The following is a 24,523-nucleotide window of genomic DNA, read 5'->3' on the forward strand; positions in this document are numbered from 1 at the left end:
GATGGCAATAAGGGTTGCACAGGGAGACATGCTCAAGAGGCAGCTTATTTAAAGGGATGGCAATTAGGGTTGCACAGGGAGACATGCTCTAGAGGCAGCTTATATATAGGGATGGCAATAAGGGTTGCACAGGGAGACATGCTCCAAGAACAGTTTATATAAAGGGATGGCAATTAGGGTTGCACAGGGAGACATGCTCCAAGAACAGCTTATATATAGGGATGGCAATTAGGGTTGCACAGGGAGACACTGTCTGGGGGCAGCTTATATATAGGGATGGCAATTAGGTTTGCACAGGGAGACATGCTCTAGAGGCAGCTCATATAAAGGGATGGCAATTAGGTTTGCACAGGGAGACATGTTCTAGAGGCAGCTTATATAAAGAGATGGCAATTAGGGTTACACAGGGAGACATGCTCTGTGGACAGCTTATATATAGGGGCGGCAAATAGGGTTGCACAGGGAGACATGCTCTGGGGGCAGCTTATATATAGGGATGGCAATTAGGGTTGCACAGGGAAACATGCTCTGGGGGCAGCTTATATATAGGAGTGGCCATTAGGGTTGCACAGGGAAACATGCTCTAGAGGCAGCTTATATAAAGGGATGGCAATTAGGTTTGCACAGGGAGACATGCTTTAGAGGCAGCTTATATAAAGGGATGGCAATTAGGTTTGCACAGGGAGACATGCTCTAGAGGCAGCTTATATAAAGGGATGGCAATTAGGGTTGCACAGGGAGACATGCTCTGTGGACAGCTTATATATAGGGGCGGCAATTAGGGTTGCACAGGGAGACATGCTCTGGGGGCAGCTTATATATAGGGATGGCAATTAGGGTTGCACAGGGAGACATGCTCTTGGGGCAGCTTATATATAGGGATGGCAATAAGGGTTGCACAGGGAGACATGCTCTGTGGACAGCTTATATATAGGGGCGGCAATTAGGGTTACACAGGGAGACATGCTCTGGGGGCAGCTTATATATAGGGATGGCAATTAGGGTTGCACAGGGAGACATGCTCTAGAGGCAGCTTATATAAAGGGATGGCAATTAGGGTTACACAGGGAGACATGCTCTGGGGGCAGCTTATATATAGGAGTGGCCATTAGGGTTGCACAGGGAAACATGCTCTAGAGGCAGCTTATATAAAGGGATGGCAATTAGGGTTACACAGGGAGACATGCTCTGGGGGCAGCTTATATATAGGGATGGCAATTAGGGTTGCACAGGGAGACATGCTCTGGGGGCAGCTTATATAAAGGTGTGGCAATTAGGGCTGCACAGAGAGACATGCTCTGGGGGCAGCTTATATATAGGAGTGGCCATTAGGGTTGCACAGGGAAACATGCTCTAGAGGCAGCTTATATAAAGGGATGGCAATTAGGGTTACACAGGGAGACATGCTCTGGGGGCAGCTTATATTTAGGGATGGCAATTAGGGTTGCACAGGGAGACATGCTCTAGAGGCAGCTTATATAAAGGGATGGCAATTAGGATTACACAGGGAGACATGCTCTGGGGGCAGCTTATATATAGGGATGGCAATTAGGGTTGCACAGGGAGACATGCTCTGGGGGCAGCTTATATAAAGGTGTGGCAATTAGGGCTGCACAGGGTGACATGCTGATGTCAAATGGGGCTGCCATAGAACATTGGAAAAGTTAATATTTAGATAAATGTGACTATTCAATAAGGCCTTAAACCAGATGTCAGAAGATTGTTGACCAAAATACACCACAGTTGTCCACACAAAATGTTAAATGTTACTCTCTACTTGAATCAACTTTAATTTTATGCTGAGTGTATTTCATGTAAAAATCAAACATTCAAAGCAGAATCAATTATTTAACCATTAAGTTTATGTGGTTTGTGGCAGTGATTTTTTCCCTTATTTTCTTAAATGTATAAATCCCCTTTATGCAATTTCATTCTGGATCTTATTCTGGATGGTACAAAAAGGAGTTATTTTCTTGCCAGGTGGTCATGACAAGAGCGGAAGCTGATGCATTTTTCCATACACCTGTCCCTGCTCACGCTGTGAATCAGCAGGAAGTTGCAGCAGTATTTTCTCAGCAGCAACAACAGCAAGCAAGGCGTCCTTTCCAGGAAATTGTGTCATCTGTTCAGGGAAACTTTAACTTTTTGCAAGAGTCCACCATTGAAATGGAAGCCAAACATAGAGAATTCTGTAAGTGATTGCATGTGTACCACACCTTGCGCAAGGTTAACTGTATTAAGGTATTGTTTGACAAAAATCATTTTTAAGTAAATTGAACATAAATGCATGACACTTACAAAAAACAAAACATGTACTGTTTATAAACAGAGTATTTATACACTAGAATGAGGATGTTTCAAGTTTCTTGGTTTGGGGTAGAATTTTGATATATATAGTCAAAACCTGATGACTCGAACTTGCCGCGACTGACATTAAAAGTTCGAGCCATCCCGATTTATAGCCAACTGATTTGTAATATACTAGTATTGACTAACATGAATCTGCAATAGAGTTACATCTCCAGTTGAAGAGTATTCATACTGCCTAAACTCCGTACGACTTTCTACTTTCAAATTAATAAGAACCAAATATGTACTTGTTTTTTTTAGAAATAAAAATTGTAAAACAGTGATACATACAATCAAACAAATATCATATAATAAATGTATATTATGTAGCACATTTATGGGTACGCTAAGTATCAAAGCATTCATAATCATATGCAATTTGCTGAAATATTAAACAACACAACATGTATTTTGTATTAATATTTTTAACCAGGTTTTCCGAAGGAAAAAACTGGTTATTAGATTGGCGAATGCGGGTGGGCTGGCTGGCTGGCGGGCGGGCGGAACAAGCTTGTCCGGGCCATAACTTTGTCGTTCATTGTGAGATTTTAAAATCATTTGGCACATTTGTTAACCATCATTAGACGGTGTGTCGCGCGAAAAAATTAAGTCAATATCTCCAAGGTCAAGGTCACACTTTGAGTTCAAAGGTAAAAAATAGCCATAAATGAGCTTGTCTGGGCTATAACTATGTCATTCATTATGAGATTTTAAAATCATTTGGCACATTTGTTCACCATCATGGGACGGTGTGTCGCACGAAAGAATCACGTCAATATCTCCAATGTCAAGGTCGCCACGACTAAAAATAGATTTATTTTAAAACAAACTTTCAAAGGGGGTTAATTTTGTTTGTTCATTTCAAAAGTTCAGTTTGAGTTGTCTCCCTTTATCAGATTTTTTTCACAATGAAAACCTGGTTTTGTGACAATTTTGTCCTTTGTTTATATTATTTAATTACATAATGTATAGATCCAAGTTTTCTATTCCATCAAGTTGACATAGTACATGTTGTGATGCAGCCGTTCCAGCCATAATATTACAGCATCAACAAAACAAACGTCAGATTGTATACAAAAAGTGTGAGTGCGAGCCAAACGAACAAAAGAACATGTGAAAATTGTGACGGGGACTGTGAAAACAGTTTGAGCCATCGAATAATTCCACCCTCTCGAATTCGAGCAATCCCACAGAAATTTATAGGAATAGAAACCATTAAACAATTGGTGCTTTAAGGAGAGTTTGAGACGACAAGAAATTCGAGCCAAGCGATAGGGTTTCGACTGTATTTATAAAAAAACACATCAGTTTTTAATTTTCTTTGGGGGAAGTAAACAATTTTAGTAAAAAGCTTCTATGGATTTGGCATTTATCTGAGCTGCATAAGGGAAAAAATATAGTGTAATATTACTCAACATTAAGTTAACCAAGACCATGTTTTGGTAAGAAGTTGTTGACAATGTCTGTATTATTGCAGCCCCCCATATGGACCCAGCTGTTGTAGCAGCCCACCCGATGCCTACCACTGGCTACAAACCATCCTACTCCGAACAATCAGCATACAGCGACCAGATCATCACATCCTCAGCTGTTGAACAAAGTGTATATTCCCAGGCTCAGCACGCACAAAAAACATTTACTAACTCTGGTTATGCATTACAAAGTGACAATTTGTTTGCTGGAAGTGGTTCAGGATTATTGGGTAACAAAGTGACCTCGGAGAGCGGAACACTGTCCCACACAAAGTACGATATTCCACCTCAGTTGCCTATGCCACCTGGTCATGAGCAATCCTCACAAGTAAGTAGTGCTACAACAGGGCTTTTTTTCAGCTTTCTGGGAAGATAGCCCATGGCTTTGAAATTGGGAATTTTATAGGCATTTTTAAGAAATTTGGAATATAAATTGGGATTTAAAACTACATGAATGAGTTCAGCATCTTTAATCACCACCATGATCAACAGTTTTCCACATTTTATAATAAGCTCACACAAAGTCTTCAATCACATCAGGCACCATTTTATTAGGAGGCACTTTATCTTCTTCTGAAGAACTACTGCTTTCAACATGTGGAATATCAGTCAGCGCTTTGCTTTCGGTAATCAACAATGACAATGCAAAAGAGTCACTTGTTATTAAATTACTATCATTAACAATGGAAGGAGTTCAATGGGAAGACTTGTACTTCTTGACGATGTTTGTTTATTTAATAACGCTTGCTTAAAAAAATCAACAGTTTTTTGTTTTGCCGCCAGGGTTTTGCTTAGGAATCTTTCATGTAATATTATTTCAAATTGCGCGACATCTTTGTTTTCCGTTCTGCCGAATCACAAAATGCTTGAATTTCATTGCAAATATAATAAGCGCCTGAGCAACACGGAGAATATTGTGCATACGAATAATGCCGTCGTTATCCAAATCGAGGTATAGTCTAAAACTGTACGAGACCAGATTGGACTATGCTTTGTTAACATAGAAACAGCCAATGTCATAAGCGTTTTTTAGCTCACCTGAGCACAACGTGCTGATGGTGAGCTTGGTGAGCTTTTGTAATCGCCTTTTGTCCGTCGTGCGTCATCATTCGTCCGTCATCAACATTTTGCCTTGTGAACACTCCAGAGGCCACATTTATTGTCTGATCTTCATGAAACTTGGTCAGAAAATTTGTCCTATTGATACCTCGACTGAGTTCGAAACTGGGTCATGCTGGGTCAAAAACTAGGTCACTAGGTCAAAAAAAAGAAAAACCTTGTGAACACTGTAGAAGTCACATTTGATGCCCAATCTTCATGTAACTTTGTCAATATGTTTGTCTAAATGTATGTTGGTTGAGTTCAAAAATGGTTCCAGTCCATTGAAAAACATGGCCACCAGGGGCCGGGGCAGTATTCCTAATATGGCTATAGAGAAACCTTGTGAACACTAGAAGTCACAATTATTTCCAAATCATCATCAAAACATTGGTTTCATTGATATCTCAGACGAGTTCGAAAATTGTCCAGATCGGTGAAAAAACATGGCCGCCAGGGGACGGGGCAGTTTTCTCAATATGTACATAGTGAAAACGTGTGAACACTCTAGAAGACACATTTTTTGCTCAATCTTCATGAAATTTGGACATATCTTGGAAGAGTTCAAAAATGGTTCAGGTCTGTTAAAAAAACATGGCCTCCAGGGGGCCATTTTTTGTTCATTCTATATGAAACTTGGGTAGAACATCTGTTCCATTGATATCTTGGGCTGCAAAGAACAGGTCATTTCTTTTTATCTCAGCTGAGCGACTTTAGGCCTTTCAGGCCCTCTTGTTTCTCAATTGGGAATTTTTTTAGCAAATTTTGGGAAAAAGTATACTTTTTGCGATTGGGAATATATTTCGGCTATAAAAACGGGCCAAAAAAAGCCCTGTACAATCATTTAACAATATGGGCCATGTTTCCCCCCCACTCCACGATATTGGCCATGTTTACCCGCCTCTCAACTTAAAGGTCAAAGTCCAGGGGTGTGATTTTTCCTCCTTTCACCTTATTTCCTCCCTTTCAATGTCAAACTTATTTTACAAATCAATTGCAACTTTGCTGGATCTATATACAAATGAAGAGTTTAACTAAGTCCTGTAAGGGGGGTAAGGCATTTTCCTCCCTTTATGTGGTTGTTTAGTCACACCCCTGAAGTCTCTGTGACATCTAAAAAAAAAAAATCTGACAAGCTTTCATTTATTCAAAACTGCACCCGCAGACGAGTGTTGGCACCCGTTATGCGGTGCTCTTGTTATCTATTAATTATTACCCTGCACTTCATGAGTATACTTTATATAAAGCGATTCACACCGATCCATAAACATACCTTATTTCGACGGGGCTATCAATTGAACAAATTTGCTTGTATGCATGTTTTGCCCGACGATATTTTACATTTATATCAGCCATGTTTGCTCTCCACTTCATTATAATATAATGATATGTTTTGCCCACGCTCCACTATATTGGCCATGTTTCTCCCACACTGCACTATATTGGCTGTGTTTCACCCACACTTGACTGTTTTGGCCTTTTTTTTCCCCCCCACACTTCACGATATTTGTCATGTTTTGTCCACACTTCACAATATTGGTCATGTTTGGCCCACACTCCACTGTACCGGTATTTGCCATGTTTGCTCCCATCTCCTCTATATTGGCCTTGTTTTGCCCACACTCCTCTATGTTGGCTCCCCTCTTCACTATAATGGCCATGTTTCGCCTTCACTGCATTATATTTGTCATGCTTGCTTCCCTCACCTGTATAATATGTTTTTCCCACACTCCTCTGTATTGGCCATGTTTGCTTCATTCTCCACTATATTGGACATATTTTGCGACACACTCACCTTTTTGTCCCCTACCAGTGAAACGGGAGGGGACTTAAGGTTTGGGCTCTTTGAGTCTGTCTGTCTGTCCGTCACACATTCTGGATCCTGTGATAACTTTAAAAGTTCTTCATATTTTTTCATTAAACTTGAAACATGGACAGATGACAATATGGAGATTATGCGCGTCATTTCATTTCGTTCCTACGTCAAGAATTCTGGTTGCTATGGCAACAGATAGACTAGAAATATTGCTGAAAATGGTGGATCCTGCGATAACTTAAAAAGTTCAAAATATTTTTTCATGAAACTTGAAACATGGATAGATGGCAATATGGAGATTATGCACTTTATATCATTTTGTTCCTATGTCAAGAATTCTGGTTGCTATGGCAACAAATAGACCAGAAATATCGCTGAAAATTGTGGAGTTTCACCGGTAGGGGACCATATTGCTTGGCAAAAGTCTTATTTTTGCCATGTTTCAACCCCATTTCACTATATTGGCAATGTTTGCACTCTACCCCCGCCCCCCACCTACTCATTATATTGGATATGTTTCCCCAAGTGTCACAATATTAGCCATGTTTACCCCCCCCCCCCCCCCTCCCTCTCCACTTTATTGTTAATGTTTCACCCACATTACACTATATTGGCCATGTTTGATCCCCCACCCTCCCCACCTTCCCCATTATATTGGCCATGTTTCCACTCACGATATTGGCCATATTTTGTCTACACCACTATATTGGCCATGTTTTGTCCACACTACACTATTTGCAGTGTTTCGTCCACATTCCACTACATTGACCATGTTTACCTTACTCCAGGAGAGCAGTTCAGACCTTGACAAGAAGTCGTTCCAGATGAACCCCAACGCCACAGAGTTCCAGCTGGGCTACAACCAACAGGGGGATGATGACCTTGAAGAATCCAATAACACATCTGATGATGGTTTCCAAGGTAACATACAGTACTTATGCAGGGTTGTCACTATGATTGTAAACAAAGGATTTTTTTGGAATAGTAACCGATTCGGCCAGGGTTCAAGGGGGCCGCCTAGGCCCCCTTGTTGGTCCAGGGCAAGGCCCTGGTAGGGGGTTCAGGGGGGGCAAAGCCCCCCGGCCGAAAACAAATTCTAGACATTTTAGGGACAAAGTACTGCTATTCTCAAAGCATAAAAAGTTAAAATAAGGTCCAAAAAGAATAGAAAATTTTAAGATTTTCACATTTTTAGTATACTGTACAATGTAAAAACATATTATATTGATAGATCTTTGCATGTTCCAATTCTATCCATTACCATAAGCCAGTATTATTACGATTTCTTTTTTTCAAAACCAAATTACGGCCAATATTGACAATGAATGTCGTCTGCCATTTAACACAAATGCATATACAAATTGAATTGTGGGATTGGGGAATTCCCATTGAACATGCGTGAATCACGTGACGCGATTTGAGAACATTGAGAACAGTTTATATTTACTAATTACGACAAATCAACAACTCAATCTAAACTGTTACATGTACCTCCTTTCAGAAAAGTTTGCGAAAGTGAAAGTGAATTTCTGAGGTGAAAAACGCGTCTTTCTTTAAATCTTACCGAGTTCTTTTAATTCCGGATCGTTATATAATTTGTCAGATCATTCATGCATGTAGACCAATATTGATTCATAGTTTGGCAATCGCAAAACACGTTATTTACCTACTTTTTACATTATGTGTTATGACCATTTGTATTACAAAATGTATTATTTATTTGAAGTATTTTCAAATGCGTATAATTAAATGTGTTATCCGAAATCATTTTCAGATTTCATTATTCACGGGAAATTAAGAAAATTATAGCAACTGAGACACATTTCTCGTGTTTTTCATGTACAGATGAAAATCATGCCAAAATTAGACTTCATGTATAACATCACGTCATTCTTCCTCGGGGAAAGCGTGGATTTTAATATTTAGATGCTGAATAACAACTTCATAGTGCAGAGGTCGCTAATATCTTTTAATTTGGTAGAAAATCGAAGAGCATTTTTTAATATGTGGAAACCTTTTCTCTAACTAAAAAAACTAGTTAATTACGCTCTACAGTGCTACATTCGTTGAGATACGGTCAGTAATAATATGTGAAATGTACAGCTATTTGATACAGTTTCACTGTGGGTTCGGCGTGTATTTGGCTGCCTGAGCGCTGATTGGTTGACGTGCTTACCAAGAAGAATATGATTGACAGCTGGAAAAACCAATATTGGCCACTCGCTTAGAAATTCATTAAAAACAGCAGCTCTTAGGCGGAGTTAATGGACTGACTGAATGACCGGGCGTGGCTTTACTATACTACGGTTATTCCTCATCAATTATTGTCGGTTTGCGTGATCAAAACTTCCGATCGCAATTATAGAGATTCGGGAATAACAACCGATTTTCTGACGATTTTAATCTATGAATTCGATCGGCAATCGGTTAATAATGACAACCCTGCTTATGTGCTAGTTTTAATAGGGTTTATTAAAAATATACATGGTAGCTTTGTTAGGATTTGCATTCCATAGTTTTAGTGCATTACCTTGAGCAAGATAATTCTGAATAATACTTAGTGATAAGGATATAAAAACGCTGCTTACTTCCAGGTGTCACATATACCAACACTGGCTTCAGTCGAGATCAGCGGAGGGATGGCGGTGGTAGGGGAGGTTTCCGGGGAGGTCGTGGTGGCAACCGTGGAAATATGAGCAACGGCTATAGCAGGGGTGGGAGAGGTAAACGTCTGCTCCATGATTATTATCCCCCGCCATTGGCGGAGGGATATTGTTTTGGTGTTGTCCGTCCGTCTTTCCGTCCGTCCGGCACTTTTGTGTGTGGAGCCATATCTTGGAAGTGCTTTGAAAGATTTCATTGAAACTTGGTATGAGTATATATATTGATAAGAGGATGATGCACGCCAAATGGCATTGTACTTCATCTGTTAATAACGGAGTTATGGCCCTTTGTATCATGTAAAAATGCTTTTTTGAGTGTCAAATATAACACTTTTTTGTCCAGAATATATTGGCGGGGAATATCAATTCAATGAATTTGCTTGTTATTCTTCAATTCTAATTGTTTAAGATTTTTTTCTTTCATCAGAAAAGGAAACTATTAATTAAAATGGACCTTATTTGACTCTATGACATTTAAGTTATTTTGGTTGTGATGTTAAGGCAACTACCAAGGTTACCAGCAGAGAAGTGACTACAACCGAGGGGGCTCCGAAGGTCACCGAGGGGGCTCTGAAGGTTACCCCAGTTACAACAATGGTAGCAGTGGTAGCTACAACAATGGAGGAGGGTTTCAGAAGAGAGGGGGAGAGGGTGGCCGCGGTGGTGGCCCCAGGGGCGGAAGCAGGGGAGGTCAGTCTGATCAAACTTGCCTTTTAAAACTAGGAAATGCACAAATTTGAAATGATACTTTCCCTTTCATCTTAGTTCAAATGGTTTTTAATGTCCAATATTCCTATTTAAGAGAATAATTATTGGTGTTTCATAAAGATGGAAACCTTTCTTTTGCTAGGCTTTGATTTAACTGTTGAAAGGTAATCTTTCTAACAATGATTTGGCTGTTAACAATGAGTGTGAGCACTGGAGAGCTCTTCTTAAATACATGTAGTATTCTTTGTGTCCATAGTGTGGTCTTTCTGTTTGTCACTATTAAATACAATGTTTGTAGCATTAAGTATTCACACATTTTACAATATTTATGCCCCCCTTCGAAGAAGAGGGGGTATATTGCTTTGCTCATGTCGGTCGGTCTGTCCGTCCACCAGGTGGTTGTCAGACGATAACTCAAGAACGCTTGGGCCTAGGATCATGAAACTTCATAGGTACATTGATCATGACTCGCAGATGACCCCTATTGATTTTGAGGTCACTAGGTCAAAGGTCAAGGTCACGGTGACCAGAAATAGTAAAATGGTTTTTGAATGATAACTCAAGAACGCATACGCCTAGGATCATGAAACTTCATGGGTAGATTGATCATGACTTGCAGATGACCCCTATTGATTTTGAGGTCACTAGGTCAAAGGTCAAGGTCACGGTGACCCGAAATAGTAAAATGGTTTCCGGATGATAACTCAAGAACGCATACGCCTAGGATCATGAAACTTCATGGATAGATTGATCATGACTCGCAGATGACCCCTATTGATTTTGAGGTCACTAGGTCAAAGGTCAAGGTCACGGTGACCCGAAATAGTAAAATGATTTTCGGATGATAACTCAAGAACGCTTTTGCCTAGGATCATGACACTTTATAGGTACATTGATCGTGACCCGCAGATGACCCCTATTGATTTTCAGGTCACTAGGTCAAAGGTCAAGGTCACAGTGACAAAAATCGTATTCACACAATGGCTGCCACTACAACGGACAGCCCATATGGGGGGCATGCATGTTTTACAAACAGCCCTTGTTTCAATAGAAATTTTAAATATGTCATTACCATGAAGTGCAGTTGTGCATGACACTTGTTTAATACCCAGTGATCATTACATTCCTGAGTTATTTACCCTTGAACACAGCTGAAAAGATGGTATTAGTCAAATATATGACAAAGCTCTAGTTTTGTGTTCTACTCTCTGAATACTTCCTGGTTTGTGTTTTAGGAGGACCCCGGGGAGGAGGGTTCAACCGAGGCATGGGCAGCGCCAGGGGCACAGGCAGAGGGGGCACTCAGGGGTTTGGACGGCCAAACTTCAACCAGCAGCAACCGTAACTCACAGCTCAGAATCCATCTCAACAACAGACTGCCAAACAGACTCAAACTATGGACTCGGAACATAGTGTTTCTTGTTAGCTTCTGTAATCGCCCGTCTATAAATCTGTGATTTATTTCAGTTATTCCATTTTTACACTGAAGTTCTTTCAGTTTATGTCTAAGGATGTTGCAATTCTGGCAGCTTGCAGTTGTTCTTTTTACTAATCAAAAGTGTGCGGGTACTTGTGGATTTTGTTTCTGTATTTCTTTTGGGCCAAGTAGCCAATTTCACCTGCATTGGTAGTCTGTTCAAATAACATCATTTTCTGAGCGACATATGAATGCAACGTTCAAAATGAACAATTTTGTAGTAAGCACTTTTTGAGACATTTAGAAAGTGTTTATGACACGGAACCTTACAAATACCAGACTGTTCATGGGCAGATTCCTGGGTCCAAGGGTAGTTTTCTGAACGGTTCCTATTTCTTGGCTTCAGTTTTGTAGACGTGAAGAGCATTTTCAGCAGCAATTAACAGACTTAATGAAGTGAGCAAGTAACATGCTGTATAATGGTACGAGGGCCAAGTATACCATGTTATTTATTGTGAATCATTCATCATCCATTCATAAGAAACTCATCATATTTCTGACTTTGAACTTTCTGGTATTTGCATGCTTTTTGTCTATCACATTGGGAAATGGAGTGGGAAATAAGCTTAATTTATTTCAGTATTACATAATAATAGATTTGAAATGCAGCAAATGTTGTATAAAATAATTATCGTAATTGTAATAAACTTAAATGGAAGTATTTATCAAATGCTTGCAAAGTTTTTTATTCAGCATGTCACATCTATCAAATAAAACGTGATGACAAAGTTGAATGTTGTTTCTCTTTGATTCTTTAAACAACCATGATACTCGATGATTTTAGTTGTTTTGTCTTAATATATACATCGCTGTTCAGCAAAATTGCTGACATTGATCTCTAGCTGTCACTTAATGTCATTTGGTTGTTACCAATAATTAATGATCTGAAATTGAACACTTAAAGTAATTGTTAAGGTTATACATTCAAAACAACTGGATCTAAATAACCCCTGCAAAAGATGTTTGAGAGGGTGTATATTGAAGTAATCTGTCCATAGGTTTGTTGTTCCATCCATCTGCTTCAATTGGCTTTTGAGCTAACTATTCTACATTTTTCAAGAGACAGAATTGAAACTTATAATTTGTCATCGCCATAGTGCTCTTTATTTTGCAGGTATGTGTTAGTATTGAACTTATGAAGTTATGTGCATAACAGTTCTTGACAGGTGAAGAAATCTGAACCTAAAAGTATCACAATATAGTGTTCATTTGCTTAACGCATTGTTCATGTGCAGTGATTCACTTATTTCTGAGATGTTCACTTGAGCTAAGACATGGGCATGGCTGCCCTGCCTGTGACAAGGCATTGTGGAGTTATTAAATGTAGATTGTGACTTAGCTTTAATTATGTCTCCATGACATGTGAGGCATTAAACATTGCACTTTGATATGTTCGTCCAAACGTCAGGCTGGCAAGCTCAGTTGTTAGAGCACTTTGCTACAAATCCAAGAATCACGGTATCCATCCCTGGCCCAGCATAATAACTAGTGTGGGGTTTAGTCATGAAATCTTTCATATGGCACCCTTTTTATGTCCCCCACCACTATAGTGGGGGAAATATTGTTTTTGTCCTTTCTGTTGGTTTGTTGCCTTGTTTGTTTGTGCAAGCTTTAACATTTGCCATAACTTTTGCAATATTGAAGAGAGCAACTTAATATTTGGCATGCATGTGTAGCTCATGGAGCTGCAAATTTTTAGTGGTGAAAGGTCAAGGTCATTGTTCAAGGTCAAATATATGGGTCAAAATTGCTCGTGTTATGTACACTTTTGAAATATTGAGGATATAAACTTGATATTTGGCATGCATAAGTATCTCATGGAGCTGCTTATTTTGAGTGGTGAAGGTCAAGGTCAATCTTCAAGGTCAAATATATGGGGACAGTGTTTCACAAACAAATCGCTGCTCAACCAGCTTACACAACAAACCGTGAGTTGGTTAACTGACTGGAATAGTCTGAAATACTGTTGCGAATGGCAAAATAAAATATATATATTTTTTTATGTCCCCCACTATAGTAGAGGGGGACATATTGTTTTTGCCCTGTCTGTTGGTCTGTCTGTTGGTCTGTCTGTTTGCGCCAACTTTAACATTTTGCAATAACTTTTGCTATATTAAAGATAGCAACTTCATATTTGGCATGCATGTGTATCTCATGAAGCTGCACATTTTGAGTGGTGAAAGGTCAAGGTCATCCTTCAAGGTCAGAGGTCAAATATATGTGGCAAAAATCGCTCATTTTATGAATACTTTTGCAATATTGAAGATAGCAACTTGATATTTGGCATGCATGTGCATCTCATGGAGCTGCTCATTTTGAGTGGTGAAAGGTCAAGGTCATCCTTCAAGGTCAGAGGTCAAATATATGTGGCCCAAATCGCTTATTTTATGAATACTTTTGCAATATTGAAGATAGCAACTTGATATTTGGCATGCATGTGCATCTCATGGAGCTGCTCATTTTGAGTGGTGAAAGGTCAAGGTCATCCTTCAAGGTCAGAGGTCAAATATATGTGGCCTAAATCGCTTATTTTATGAATACTTTTGCAATATTGAAGATAGCAACTTGATATTTGGCATGCATGTGTATCTCATGGAGCTGCACATTTTGAGTGGTGAAAGGTCAAGGTCATCCTTCACAAGGTCAAGGTCATCCTACAATGTCAAACATCATATAGGGGGACATTGTGTTTCACAAACACATCTTGTTTAAATTTAGTCTCAGACAATGGCATTATAATTCTAAGATTTCAGTTCTCATTTGACTGTACCGGTAAACCTACAACAAAAGGAAAAAGAACAATCTTTTATGAGTGGAGTTTAAATGCAACCAAAATACAAAAATGAATTTCTTATCAAAAATTAACTCTGATTTTTATTACATCCCCACAAACGGAGTTTAGGGGGGTATATAGGAGTGAGCTTGTCTGTCGTGTCCATTGGTAATTGGGGCTATATAGGAGTCACTTTGTCGGTTGGTCTGTCCTGAAATCTTGTCCTGGCAATAACTATGTTGTTCATTGTGAGATTTTAAAGTCATTTGGCACATTTGTTCAACATCATTGGACGGTGTGTCGCGCGAAAGAATTACGTCGATATCTCAAAGATCAAGGTCACACTTTGAGTTCAAAGGTCAAAAATGGCCATACATGAGCTTGTCCGGGCAATAACTATGTCATTCATTGTGAGATTTCAAAATCATATTGCACATTTGTTAACCATCATTGGACGGTGTGTCGCGCGAAAGAATTACGTCTATATCTCCAAGGTTAAGGTCACACTTCGAGTTCAAAGGTAAAAAATGGCCATAAATGATCTTGTCCGGGCCATAACTAGGTCATTCATTGTGAGATTTAAAATTACTCGGTACATTTGTTCACAATCATTGGACGGTGTCATGCAAAAGAATTACGTCGTTATCTCCAAGGTCAAGGTCACACATGGATTTCAAAAGTAACAAGAGTGCCAAACTGTCACAAGATACGCCCGTTTTAAGGCTTTGAACAACTTGATAACTTTACCATGACCCATATTTGAACTTGAACGACATATCATCTTGACACAACTTCTGGCCAAAGTTGGTGAAGATCTTATGAAAACTACTTCAATTAGAGAGCGGACACCATGCTAAATGCTTGAAATGCACTAAGTGACCTCGTGACCTAGCTTTTAACCTGGCATGACCCATATTTGAACTTGACCTACATGTAGATATTGTCTAGACACAACTTCTGATCAAATTTGGTGAAGATCGGACGAAAACTACTTCAATTAGAGAGCGGACACCATGCTAAATGCTTGAAATGGTTTAAAGGACCCTGTGACCTAGTTTTTGACCCGTCATGACCCATATTCGAACTTGACCTAAATATTGTCTAGATACAACTTCTAACCAAGTTTGGTGAAGATCAGATGAAAACTACTTCAATTAGAGAGCGAACACCATGCTAAATGCTTGAAATGCACTAAGTGACCCTGTGACCTAGTTTTTGACCCAGCATGACCCATATTCGAACTTGACCTAGATATTGCTTAGATACAACTTCTGACCAAGTTTGGTGAAGATCGGATAAAAACAATTTGAATTAGAGAGCGGAAACTGCTGTGGACGCCGCCCGCCCGCCGCCAAGGTGAAACTATAATACGACCCGTTTTTTTAAAACGGGCGTATAAAAATTGATTTTAGGTTGATGACAATGATAAACAGTTGCCTTTCTATAGTACCCATGCACAGTGAAAAACTCATGTACCTGTGGAAATCATGATTAGATTGAAGGAAAAATGAAACTTACCAATAAACATGTTGTTAAAAATAACTCGTTTCAAAAATCGCGAAAAAAATAAACCCGATGAAAATATCGCAAAATAAAACTGGATAAAAATATTGCATAAAAATATTGCATGTGTTAATCGGTTGCATGTCTCCAATCAGACCTGACTGATATATAATCTATATACTACCTTTGACCAAGTTTGGTGAATTCAACTTGAACTAGAGCTTTGTCACTGAATGTGACTTATACCCCCATACCACTTTGACGCAGGATAAAAAGTTGTTTAAAAGTTTCGGATGAATACAATTTGAATTAGAGTCCGGACAAAGTGGCGCCGTTGAAAATGCACTAATTGACCCTATGACCTAGTTCTTGACCCGACATGACCCATATTCGAACTTGACCTAGATATCAACTAGATGCAACTACTGACCAAGTTTGGTAAAGATCGGATGAATACAATTTGAATAAGAGTCCGGACAAAGTGGCGCTGTTGAAAATGGACTAATTGACCCTATGACCTAGTTTTTTACCTGGCATGACCCATATTCAAACTTGGCCTAGATATCAACTAGATGCAACTACTGACCAAGTTTGGTGAAGATAAGATTTATACAATTTGAATTAGAGTCCGGACAAAGTAAAATGCACTAATTGACCCTTTGACCTAGTTTTTGACCCAGCATGACCCATATTCGGACTTTACCTAGATATCAACTAGATGCAACTACTGACCAAGTTTGGTGAAGATCGGATGAATACAATTTGAATTAGAGTCCGGACAAAGTGGCGCCGTTGAAAATGCACTAATTGACCCTATGACCTAGTTTTTGACCCGGCATGACCCATATTCGAACTTGGCCTATATATCAACTAGATGCAACTGCTGACCAAGTTTGGTGAAGATCGGATGAATACAATTTGAAATAGAGTCCGGACAAAGTGGCCCCTTTGAAAATGCACTTATTGACCCTATGACCTAGTTTTTGACCCGGCATGACCCATATTCGAACTTGGCCTAGATATCAACTAGATGCAACTGCTGACCAAGTTTGGTGAAGATCGGATGAATACAATTTGAATTAGAGTCCGGACAAAGTGATGCCTTCCGCCCGCCGCCCGCCCGCCGCCCGCCCGCCGCCCGCCCGCCCGCCAAGGGGTTTCACATAATACGTCCCGTATTTTATACGGGCGTATAAAAATTGGCCATGTCCGGCCAAAACTATGTCATTAATTGTGAGATTTTAAAATGACTCTGTACATTAATTTTGTTCACAGTCCTTGAAGGGCATGTCATGTGAAAGAATTCAAGAGTTCAATGGCCATAAATGATAATGACATAATAATTCTTTAAAAATCGCCATAAATTAGCTTTTCTTGTTTTGTGAAGACAGCATGCAAAATATTTGGTGTCAATGAAGCATGTGCGGGTATACGTCAGATCTGTGACAAAGCTCTAGTCATACATGGGGAGATGATGCCCTGCTTCAAAGCTAGAAAAGAGACCAGTTAACTTCTCCATGGATTAAATTACTTCTGTTTTAAATTCATTTCTATTCACCATTTTTATCATAAAAATATAATATGTGATTTAACTGCACCTTTATATTCCAAGACAAAACATGTTAAACTTATCAGCTGAAATGAAATCTCTTGTTGGCGCAGAATTATGTTGGAATTAACTCTTTCAGTGCTGGAACCGAATTTTGAAGGCCTTTGCAAACAGTTTGGATCCAGATGAGACGCCACAGAACGTGGTGTCTCATCCGGATCCAAACTGTTTGCTATTCTGATAGTATTCTGTGAAAAAATAGAGAGTTAACAATGTTTTACTATAGCCATATAAGGAAAAATGCCCCGCCCCCGTGGTGGCCATGTTTTTCAACCAACCGGCATCATTTTTGAACTCGTCCAAGATATTATTGGGATGAATCTTCTGACCGAGTTTCATTAAGATCGGACTATAAATTTGGCCTCTAGAGTGTTAACAAGATTTTACTAAAGCCATATAAGGAAAAATGCACCGCCCCTTGGCAGCCATGTTTTTCAAGCAAACGTAACCATTTTCTAACTCATTCAAGATATCAATAAGACAAATCTTAAAAAAGAAAAGAAAGAAGATTCATCCCGATAATATCTTGGAAGAGTTAAAAAATGATGCCGGTTGGTTGAAAACCATGGCTGCCAGGGGGCAGGCATTTTTCCTTATATTGCTATAGTAAAACCTTTACACTCTAGATATATATATATCTAGATCAGGGGTGTCAATTGGCCAAAATCTAAAATCCTGAAAATAGGCCTATCGTTTTGGGGCCAGAGCAAAAAAGGGTTAATAATTCATGTAACTTTGTTTACTATTGTATGTATCTTTGTAAACAATATGTCAAAGTAAAATAATGTGTGTTTAAGATGACATTTTGTGATAATAATCTTAAAATTCCAGAAAAAATCCCCTGATTTATATCAAAATCAAAATTGGTCTTTAAGGGCCAAAATCCTGATTTCAGGAATAATCCTGAACTTCGACGCCTCTGCTAGATATAGATAAATAAACACATTTATTATCCGATCTTCATGAAACTTGGTCAGAAGATTTGTCCCAATAATATCTTGTTATCTCAGGTGAGCAACTTTTTTGTTGTTTGTATAAATAAAGGGCAATGGTTCTGAAGTGCCTTACGAAATGACTGGTTATGCAACTTGACCTCCAATTTTTGTCAACGTACATTTCAAGAAAATGTGGTGAAGATTCTATGAAAACTACAACTCAAAGAATAGAAAGCCGCTGTCCAACCGCCATACATTGGCATTGAGATAAAAGAAACTGCAAGAGACTTATGTATAAAAATGGAAAAAAGTAAAGCTTCATTGACCCATAAAAAGTGAAAGGTTTTTCATGTTAATGTAGTTTATTATATCTTCATATTAATGTCACACTGGTTGCTTGGCACACAACCTCAAACCTATGAATTTTATTTAACAAAATTATCTAAACAAAATAATACACAATGAATATCAACATCAAAATAAAACAACACATGTGAAATGAAGACAAAACAAAACTTAATAAAACTACTTAAAGTTTGCTAAGCAACTGTACTGCAATTGTAATTTTATCCTAAACAATTATCAATAAAGTATTTTAATGTGAAGTTTGTAATATAGCATTCTAACAGTAAATAAGATATAAATGTTAAAGAAACAAATACTAGTACTCAAAATCAACAAATATTTAGAAAATATTTGTAAAATAAAGTTAACCCATAAACAATCAGTATTCCTTATAGAAATAGTCAACATTTCAACGCTATATGTGGTATGGTCATAGATTTAACAAGATAAAAATGCTTGTTTTTATTTTTTGTGTGACAATATATTCCATGTTAATATCCCACCACGATATCCAAACATTTACAAGCGAATGTCAGACTGACTTCGGGCAGCATTGGAAGAACGACATATTCATAAGAACTATGTCAAGCTTCCGAAGCTGCACAAAGTCAATCTCGCATTTGCTTGTGACTGTTTGTATATGTAGCCCGAAATGCACATGGGATATATGGTGATAAAACAAGAGCACCACATAGCGACTGCCAACACTCGGCTGTGGGAGCAGTTTTTAATAAATAAAAGCTTGTCAGAAGTGACCTTGACCTTTAACCGAGTGACCCAAAAATAGGTGTGGCGTGTAGAACTCATCAAGGTGCATCTACATATTAAGTTTCAAAGTTGTATGTGGAAGCACTTTGATATTAGAGCCTATGTTAAGGTTTTCGCACGACCCGGGCCGCGGACAACGAGATGGCTATGACAATCACAGGTGGTTAGCGTGTGGCTATGATATTAATTAGTGAAAACATCATTTTGAATGATAAATAATCATATTATAACGAAAAATTAACTTTTCTGAAAAAAAATATTTCACTATCAAATATATATATAACAAGGTATGCAACTCAAAATCAGCCCAAAACGGGGTGCATCGCTTTGAACAGCAATATCTTCATCAATTTTGCAGCGATTTTCACGATTTCGGTCTTATTCAACGCAGAAATGAATTTCCTTTCTGGAAATGTATATGTCTTGCAATATTTTACAAATGCTGGGTCAACTTTTAAGAAATAACACGATACACAACACGCATGACCCAGTTGACAGTGATCATGCTGTCTTTAAGACTGAAATCTTCACGGAGTAAAGGGCAACTTCCCTATAAAGTTCATGTAGTTCGATTCCATAATTCAATAAAACGTATGAAAAAACATTATTACCGTTCTTGTCGTTACATTCTGCATCAAGACTAACTGTCCAGCGCCGTTTGAAACCTTTGTTTACATACATTTCAACTAACTGACATTTTAAACATACGAGTGATTTCATTGGTCCAATGCGGAGGTGTGTCTTTACAACTGGAGATTTCATTCATAAAGAATACATGATCACTGTCAACTGGGTCATGCGTGTTGTGTATAGTGTTATTTCTTAAAAGTTGACCCAGCATTTGTAAAAATATTGCAAGACATATACATTTCCAGATAGGAAATTCATTTCTGCGTTGAATAAGACCGAGATCGTGAAAATCGCTGCAAAATTGATGAAGATATGGCTGTTCAAAGCGATGCACCCCGTTTTGGGCTGATTTTGAGTTGCATACCTTGTTATATATATATTTGATAGTGAAATATTTTTTTCAGAAAAGTTAATTTTTCGTTATAATATGATTATTTATCATTCAAAATGATGTTTTCACTAATGAATAGCATAGCCACACGCTAACCACCTGTGATGACAATACCTCAGGTTTTCTCTGAAAACAGCCTAGCTAAAAATTTATACGAGCATTTCGTGTTGCGTTAAATCTATGTTACCAGACCACATATAGCATTACAATTTTGGCTAGTGCTAAAAGAAACCTTGATTTGTTGAAGTGTAAACTTTATTTTTCGAAATAATGTACAAAATATTTGCTGATTTTGAGTGTTTATGGGCTTTTTTATGCTGTTTCAACATACTGATACTTAGTTGAGAAGTATTCATTGCACATTCTATTTATTGCACACCATCAGACACAATGCAATCTGTACATTTTTGTCATGGTTTTAACAAAGACAGAAGAAAACAACGACATGCATCAGAAGATAAATGTTTATACATGGGCAATAAATAAAAAGCAATACAAACAAACAAGCAATGCCTGGTATTGTTATGTGAAAAATAAGAGATCAGAAGATTTACACAAAATACTTATTAATATTCTTAACTGAGCCTATATTTCCTTGGGAATTGTATATTGCTACATTTGTTCCATTCTCAAAATATTAAATCCAATAACATGTACCAACATCCATAACATCATCAGTGTAGAATAACTCTGTATGATTGTAATCCTTCCTGTTTTGCCTACTCTTACAATAGACTGCCAATATTGACTAATTTCAGGTGACACAATATAACAAGCATTGGTCTCTTATGTTGGTCCTTACGAAGATAAATGAGGTATTTATGTATAGAACTAAAAGCCATTTTGTATACTTCCATACATTGCATGCAACACATTAATTATGGCCCATTGTCTATCATTGAGGCACAACTCAAATAACAGTGGTGTACGATTCTTTTGGTTTATATTGTATTGACAGTTTATGCCAATTTTCAACTTAGTTTAACTTTGAACCAATCTTGTCACAAAATATGTAAGCTCTATTTTATTAAATTTGCTTCACAAGCATCAATACATGTTAATTGAACAGAACATTTGCATTGTTATTACATTAAAAGAAATTAATTTAAATTTACAATATTTCATCTTTTATGATTATGGCTACATATAAATAATAATTGCCTTTATTTCATTCACTTCATTTGAGATGATTGATTGCGACTTAAGCAAAAAACTTGAACACAAACAAAACATAAAACTTACATAACAATGTCGGGAGATGTCACAACCAAACATATTCTTTTCAAGTTATTGATAATTAGTTTTAAACTAACAGTCACAACCAAACATATTCTTTTCAAGTTATTGATAATTAGTTTTTAACTAACAGTGCTTCTGACGGTTGGAACACACATTTCTATTTCCTAGTGCATATTCCGGAGAAGACAGATGGAGACAGTATCCGCCCAATCAAACACAACATTTCATTTGATAGTTTACAACATTTTAATTGCAAGAAAGAAAACTCACAGTAATATGAAATGCATGATAGCAATGTGAGCAAATTGTACAGGACTGATAAATTAACACAAAAAGAACTTTACAATAATTAATCTGCTCCTACCGCTACAGTTGATAGCAGACTGACACTACGTTTGGTTGTCTAGGTTCTGTACTCCAGTCAACCGCATGGCTATCTAAGCTAATTCACTTCCTGGTTGCAACTAGTAGTAAGCTTGCCAACACAACATAAGTGTTTTCCTCAATGGGAAGGAAAGTGTTTGCTACATTACAACTTGTTCAGTTTGTCTTGTAACAAAATTAGTATTTTGGTAACACAATAAGTATTCATAAGCAGGTCTTAGTTTAACCCTTTTGCACTCGGAGGCAAAGTGAAAATGGCTTTTGCAAACAGCATAAAACCAGAACAGCCTGCAAGTAACTCGCAGTCTGTTCACGATTTTTTCTTTTTGCTGCTCATCAGATTATATGGATTGGAGATGAAGCCTTAACAATTTGAATCTAGTAAGAAAGGTCCTAAATTAAATATAACTTTCTAAGGGACAACAAATGCGTGAACATACGTATCTAAGTGGTTCAGGGCTAAGTGAGTGGAAAGTGTAGGATTTCATATCAAGCAGGAAAACAGAAATCAATTCTGCTGCATGAATTACACATTAATTGCTTTCAACATTAGCTGTAATATGTTGTCTATTTAACACACTGAATTAGTTGTACTAACAAAGGAGCTTATAGCATAATAACATGTCTGTTTCAATAAGCCTGCTAGTTTAGACGACACACTCATTCACTGTCATGTACAAATGTCAGCAGCAGAAGATGACGGAACTGTTTTCTGCATAATGTTAGGTGGGACAGACACCCTTACACAGATCTATGCATACTATGTTCACATTTAATGTGCTGTGCATTAAACAATAGGTTCCTGTCATCCCATCATGGGACACCAACCTGTTTATGAAGGACACTGGCAATTTTTTTTCCATTGCCATATTGTTTGAAAGGTACACAGTTCTTTGCTATAACCAATAGTCCCATCTGTGGTTTGTAATAAGTAACTGGTTATCCATGATCTATTTATGAACATTATGCATTTTATATGAGCCGGGCTTTGAGAAAACCAAGCTTTATGCATGTATGCAAAGTACTGTCCCAGATTAGACTGTGCAGTCAGCACACTCTTATAAAGGACAAGACCCATTCTGCTTTAATTGAATTTTCTGTTTTAATAAAATTTAGGAAATCTAAAAACAACAAGAGCACCTCATAACGGGTGCCAACGCTCGGCTGCAGGTGCAGTTTGGAATAAATAAAAGCTTGTCAGAAATTATTTTTTTAAGAGGTCACAGTGACCTTGACCTTTGACCTAGTGACCCACAAATGGGTGTGGCGTGTATAACTCATCAAGGTGCATCTACGTATGAACTTTCAAAGTTGTAGGTGGAAGCACTTTGATTTTATATTCAATGTTGAGGTTTTAGCACAGCAGATGCCGGACGCCGGGCTGGCTATGACAATACTTCTGGTTTTCTCCAAAAACAGCCGAGCTAAAAATCAAGTCTAGGCAGACATTGTCATCCCTGATGAGCAGTGCAAGCTGCACATGGTTATCCCCCACACTTAATGAACATCTTTTTTATTTATCATCTCCTGCTTTCACAAAGGACACAGATCTTTGTTGGTATAAATGCCACAACCTATGATGCACAACACTCCACACAGATTCAATCTGTTTTCATAGTCTGAAAGTCTACAATACATCCATGTGTTACATCTTGTCTTTACGTTTCAAAGATGGGTCTATAATTACTCGTCTCCCATTTGTTATAACCCGAGGTATGTCTCTCCGCTGGGGGGTAGGTGTCTTGCTTATTCGATCAAACACTGGGGTCTGAAATACACAATACAAAACATTACTCTCAACTTTATAATAACTCACAGATTTCCAAAAAAAGGAATTTTTAGGAAATATTTTTTCACTCTTAAATGTTCATAATAAACAAAATATTGAAAGCCATTGTATGCTGGCTAAACACTAAAACATACACATTTGTATTTAGATCATTTTACAATTACAGGTATAGGATGTACAAGAACACTGCACAAAAGCAAATTACAATTGAGTATATGGTGTATATTTACTTTGTTGTCCTAGAAAAATAACAATTTGTACTTGTATATTGATTTACCTTTCAAAACAGCATTTGAAACTAAGAACCAACATGTGTAATCAAAGTAAACAAAGGTAAAAAGGGGTACAATAATTTCAGGTGCTTTTTAACTTAAATTTACAATTCAAGTAAAAAAAGTCCAGTCAACCCAGTTAGACTATACAGGCAAAGTATTTAGTCTATAAGCATTACTTACAATTGTTACATTGAACCCAGTCATACTCTATACAAGCTAAAATTATACTAAATACATGCTTAGAATGCAGACTAAGCTTAAAATATACTCAATACAGGCTAAGAATTATACTTAGCCTA

The 24,523-nt window shown here is 37.9% G+C and overlaps 2 protein-coding genes and 1 long non-coding RNA gene across 3 annotated transcripts in view; 1 reads left to right on the forward strand and 2 right to left on the reverse strand.

The window, feature by feature from the left end:
- The window catches only part of LOC127841568 (caprin-1-like), a 33,712-nt gene extending 21,395 nt beyond the window's left edge, over window positions 1-12,317 (forward strand). Inside the window, exons 7-12 of the mRNA XM_052370491.1 lie at window positions 1,981-2,191; window positions 3,827-4,149; window positions 7,524-7,656; window positions 9,330-9,458; window positions 9,900-10,088; window positions 11,342-12,317. Of these exons, the coding sequence (XP_052226451.1) occupies window positions 1,981-2,191; window positions 3,827-4,149; window positions 7,524-7,656; window positions 9,330-9,458; window positions 9,900-10,088; window positions 11,342-11,451 (1,095 nt within the window). The 3' untranslated portion in view covers window positions 11,452-12,317. The remainder of the gene's footprint in view (window positions 1-1,980; window positions 2,192-3,826; window positions 4,150-7,523; window positions 7,657-9,329; window positions 9,459-9,899; window positions 10,089-11,341) is intronic.
- A 3,545-nt stretch (window positions 12,318-15,862) lies between these two features.
- Window positions 15,863-16,969, reverse strand: LOC127841768 (uncharacterized). Its single transcript, XR_008031321.1, has 2 exons — window positions 16,563-16,969; window positions 15,863-16,260 (listed from the first exon to the last, which is right to left on the reverse strand). It is a non-coding gene; the product is annotated as an uncharacterized LOC127841768 (long non-coding RNA).
- Window positions 16,970-23,667: 6,698 nt separating this feature from the next.
- The window catches only part of LOC127841558 (serine/threonine-protein kinase BRSK2-like), an 84,442-nt gene continuing 83,586 nt past the window's right edge, over window positions 23,668-24,523 (reverse strand). Inside the window, 1 exon segment of the mRNA XM_052370481.1 lies at window positions 23,668-23,928. Within this exon segment, the coding sequence (XP_052226441.1) occupies window positions 23,806-23,928 (123 nt within the window). The 3' untranslated portion in view covers window positions 23,668-23,805.

This window comes from Dreissena polymorpha, chromosome 1 (genome assembly GCF_020536995.1).
Source record: "Dreissena polymorpha isolate Duluth1 chromosome 1, UMN_Dpol_1.0, whole genome shotgun sequence".
NCBI classification, from domain to species: domain Eukaryota; kingdom Metazoa; phylum Mollusca; class Bivalvia; order Myida; family Dreissenidae; genus Dreissena; species Dreissena polymorpha.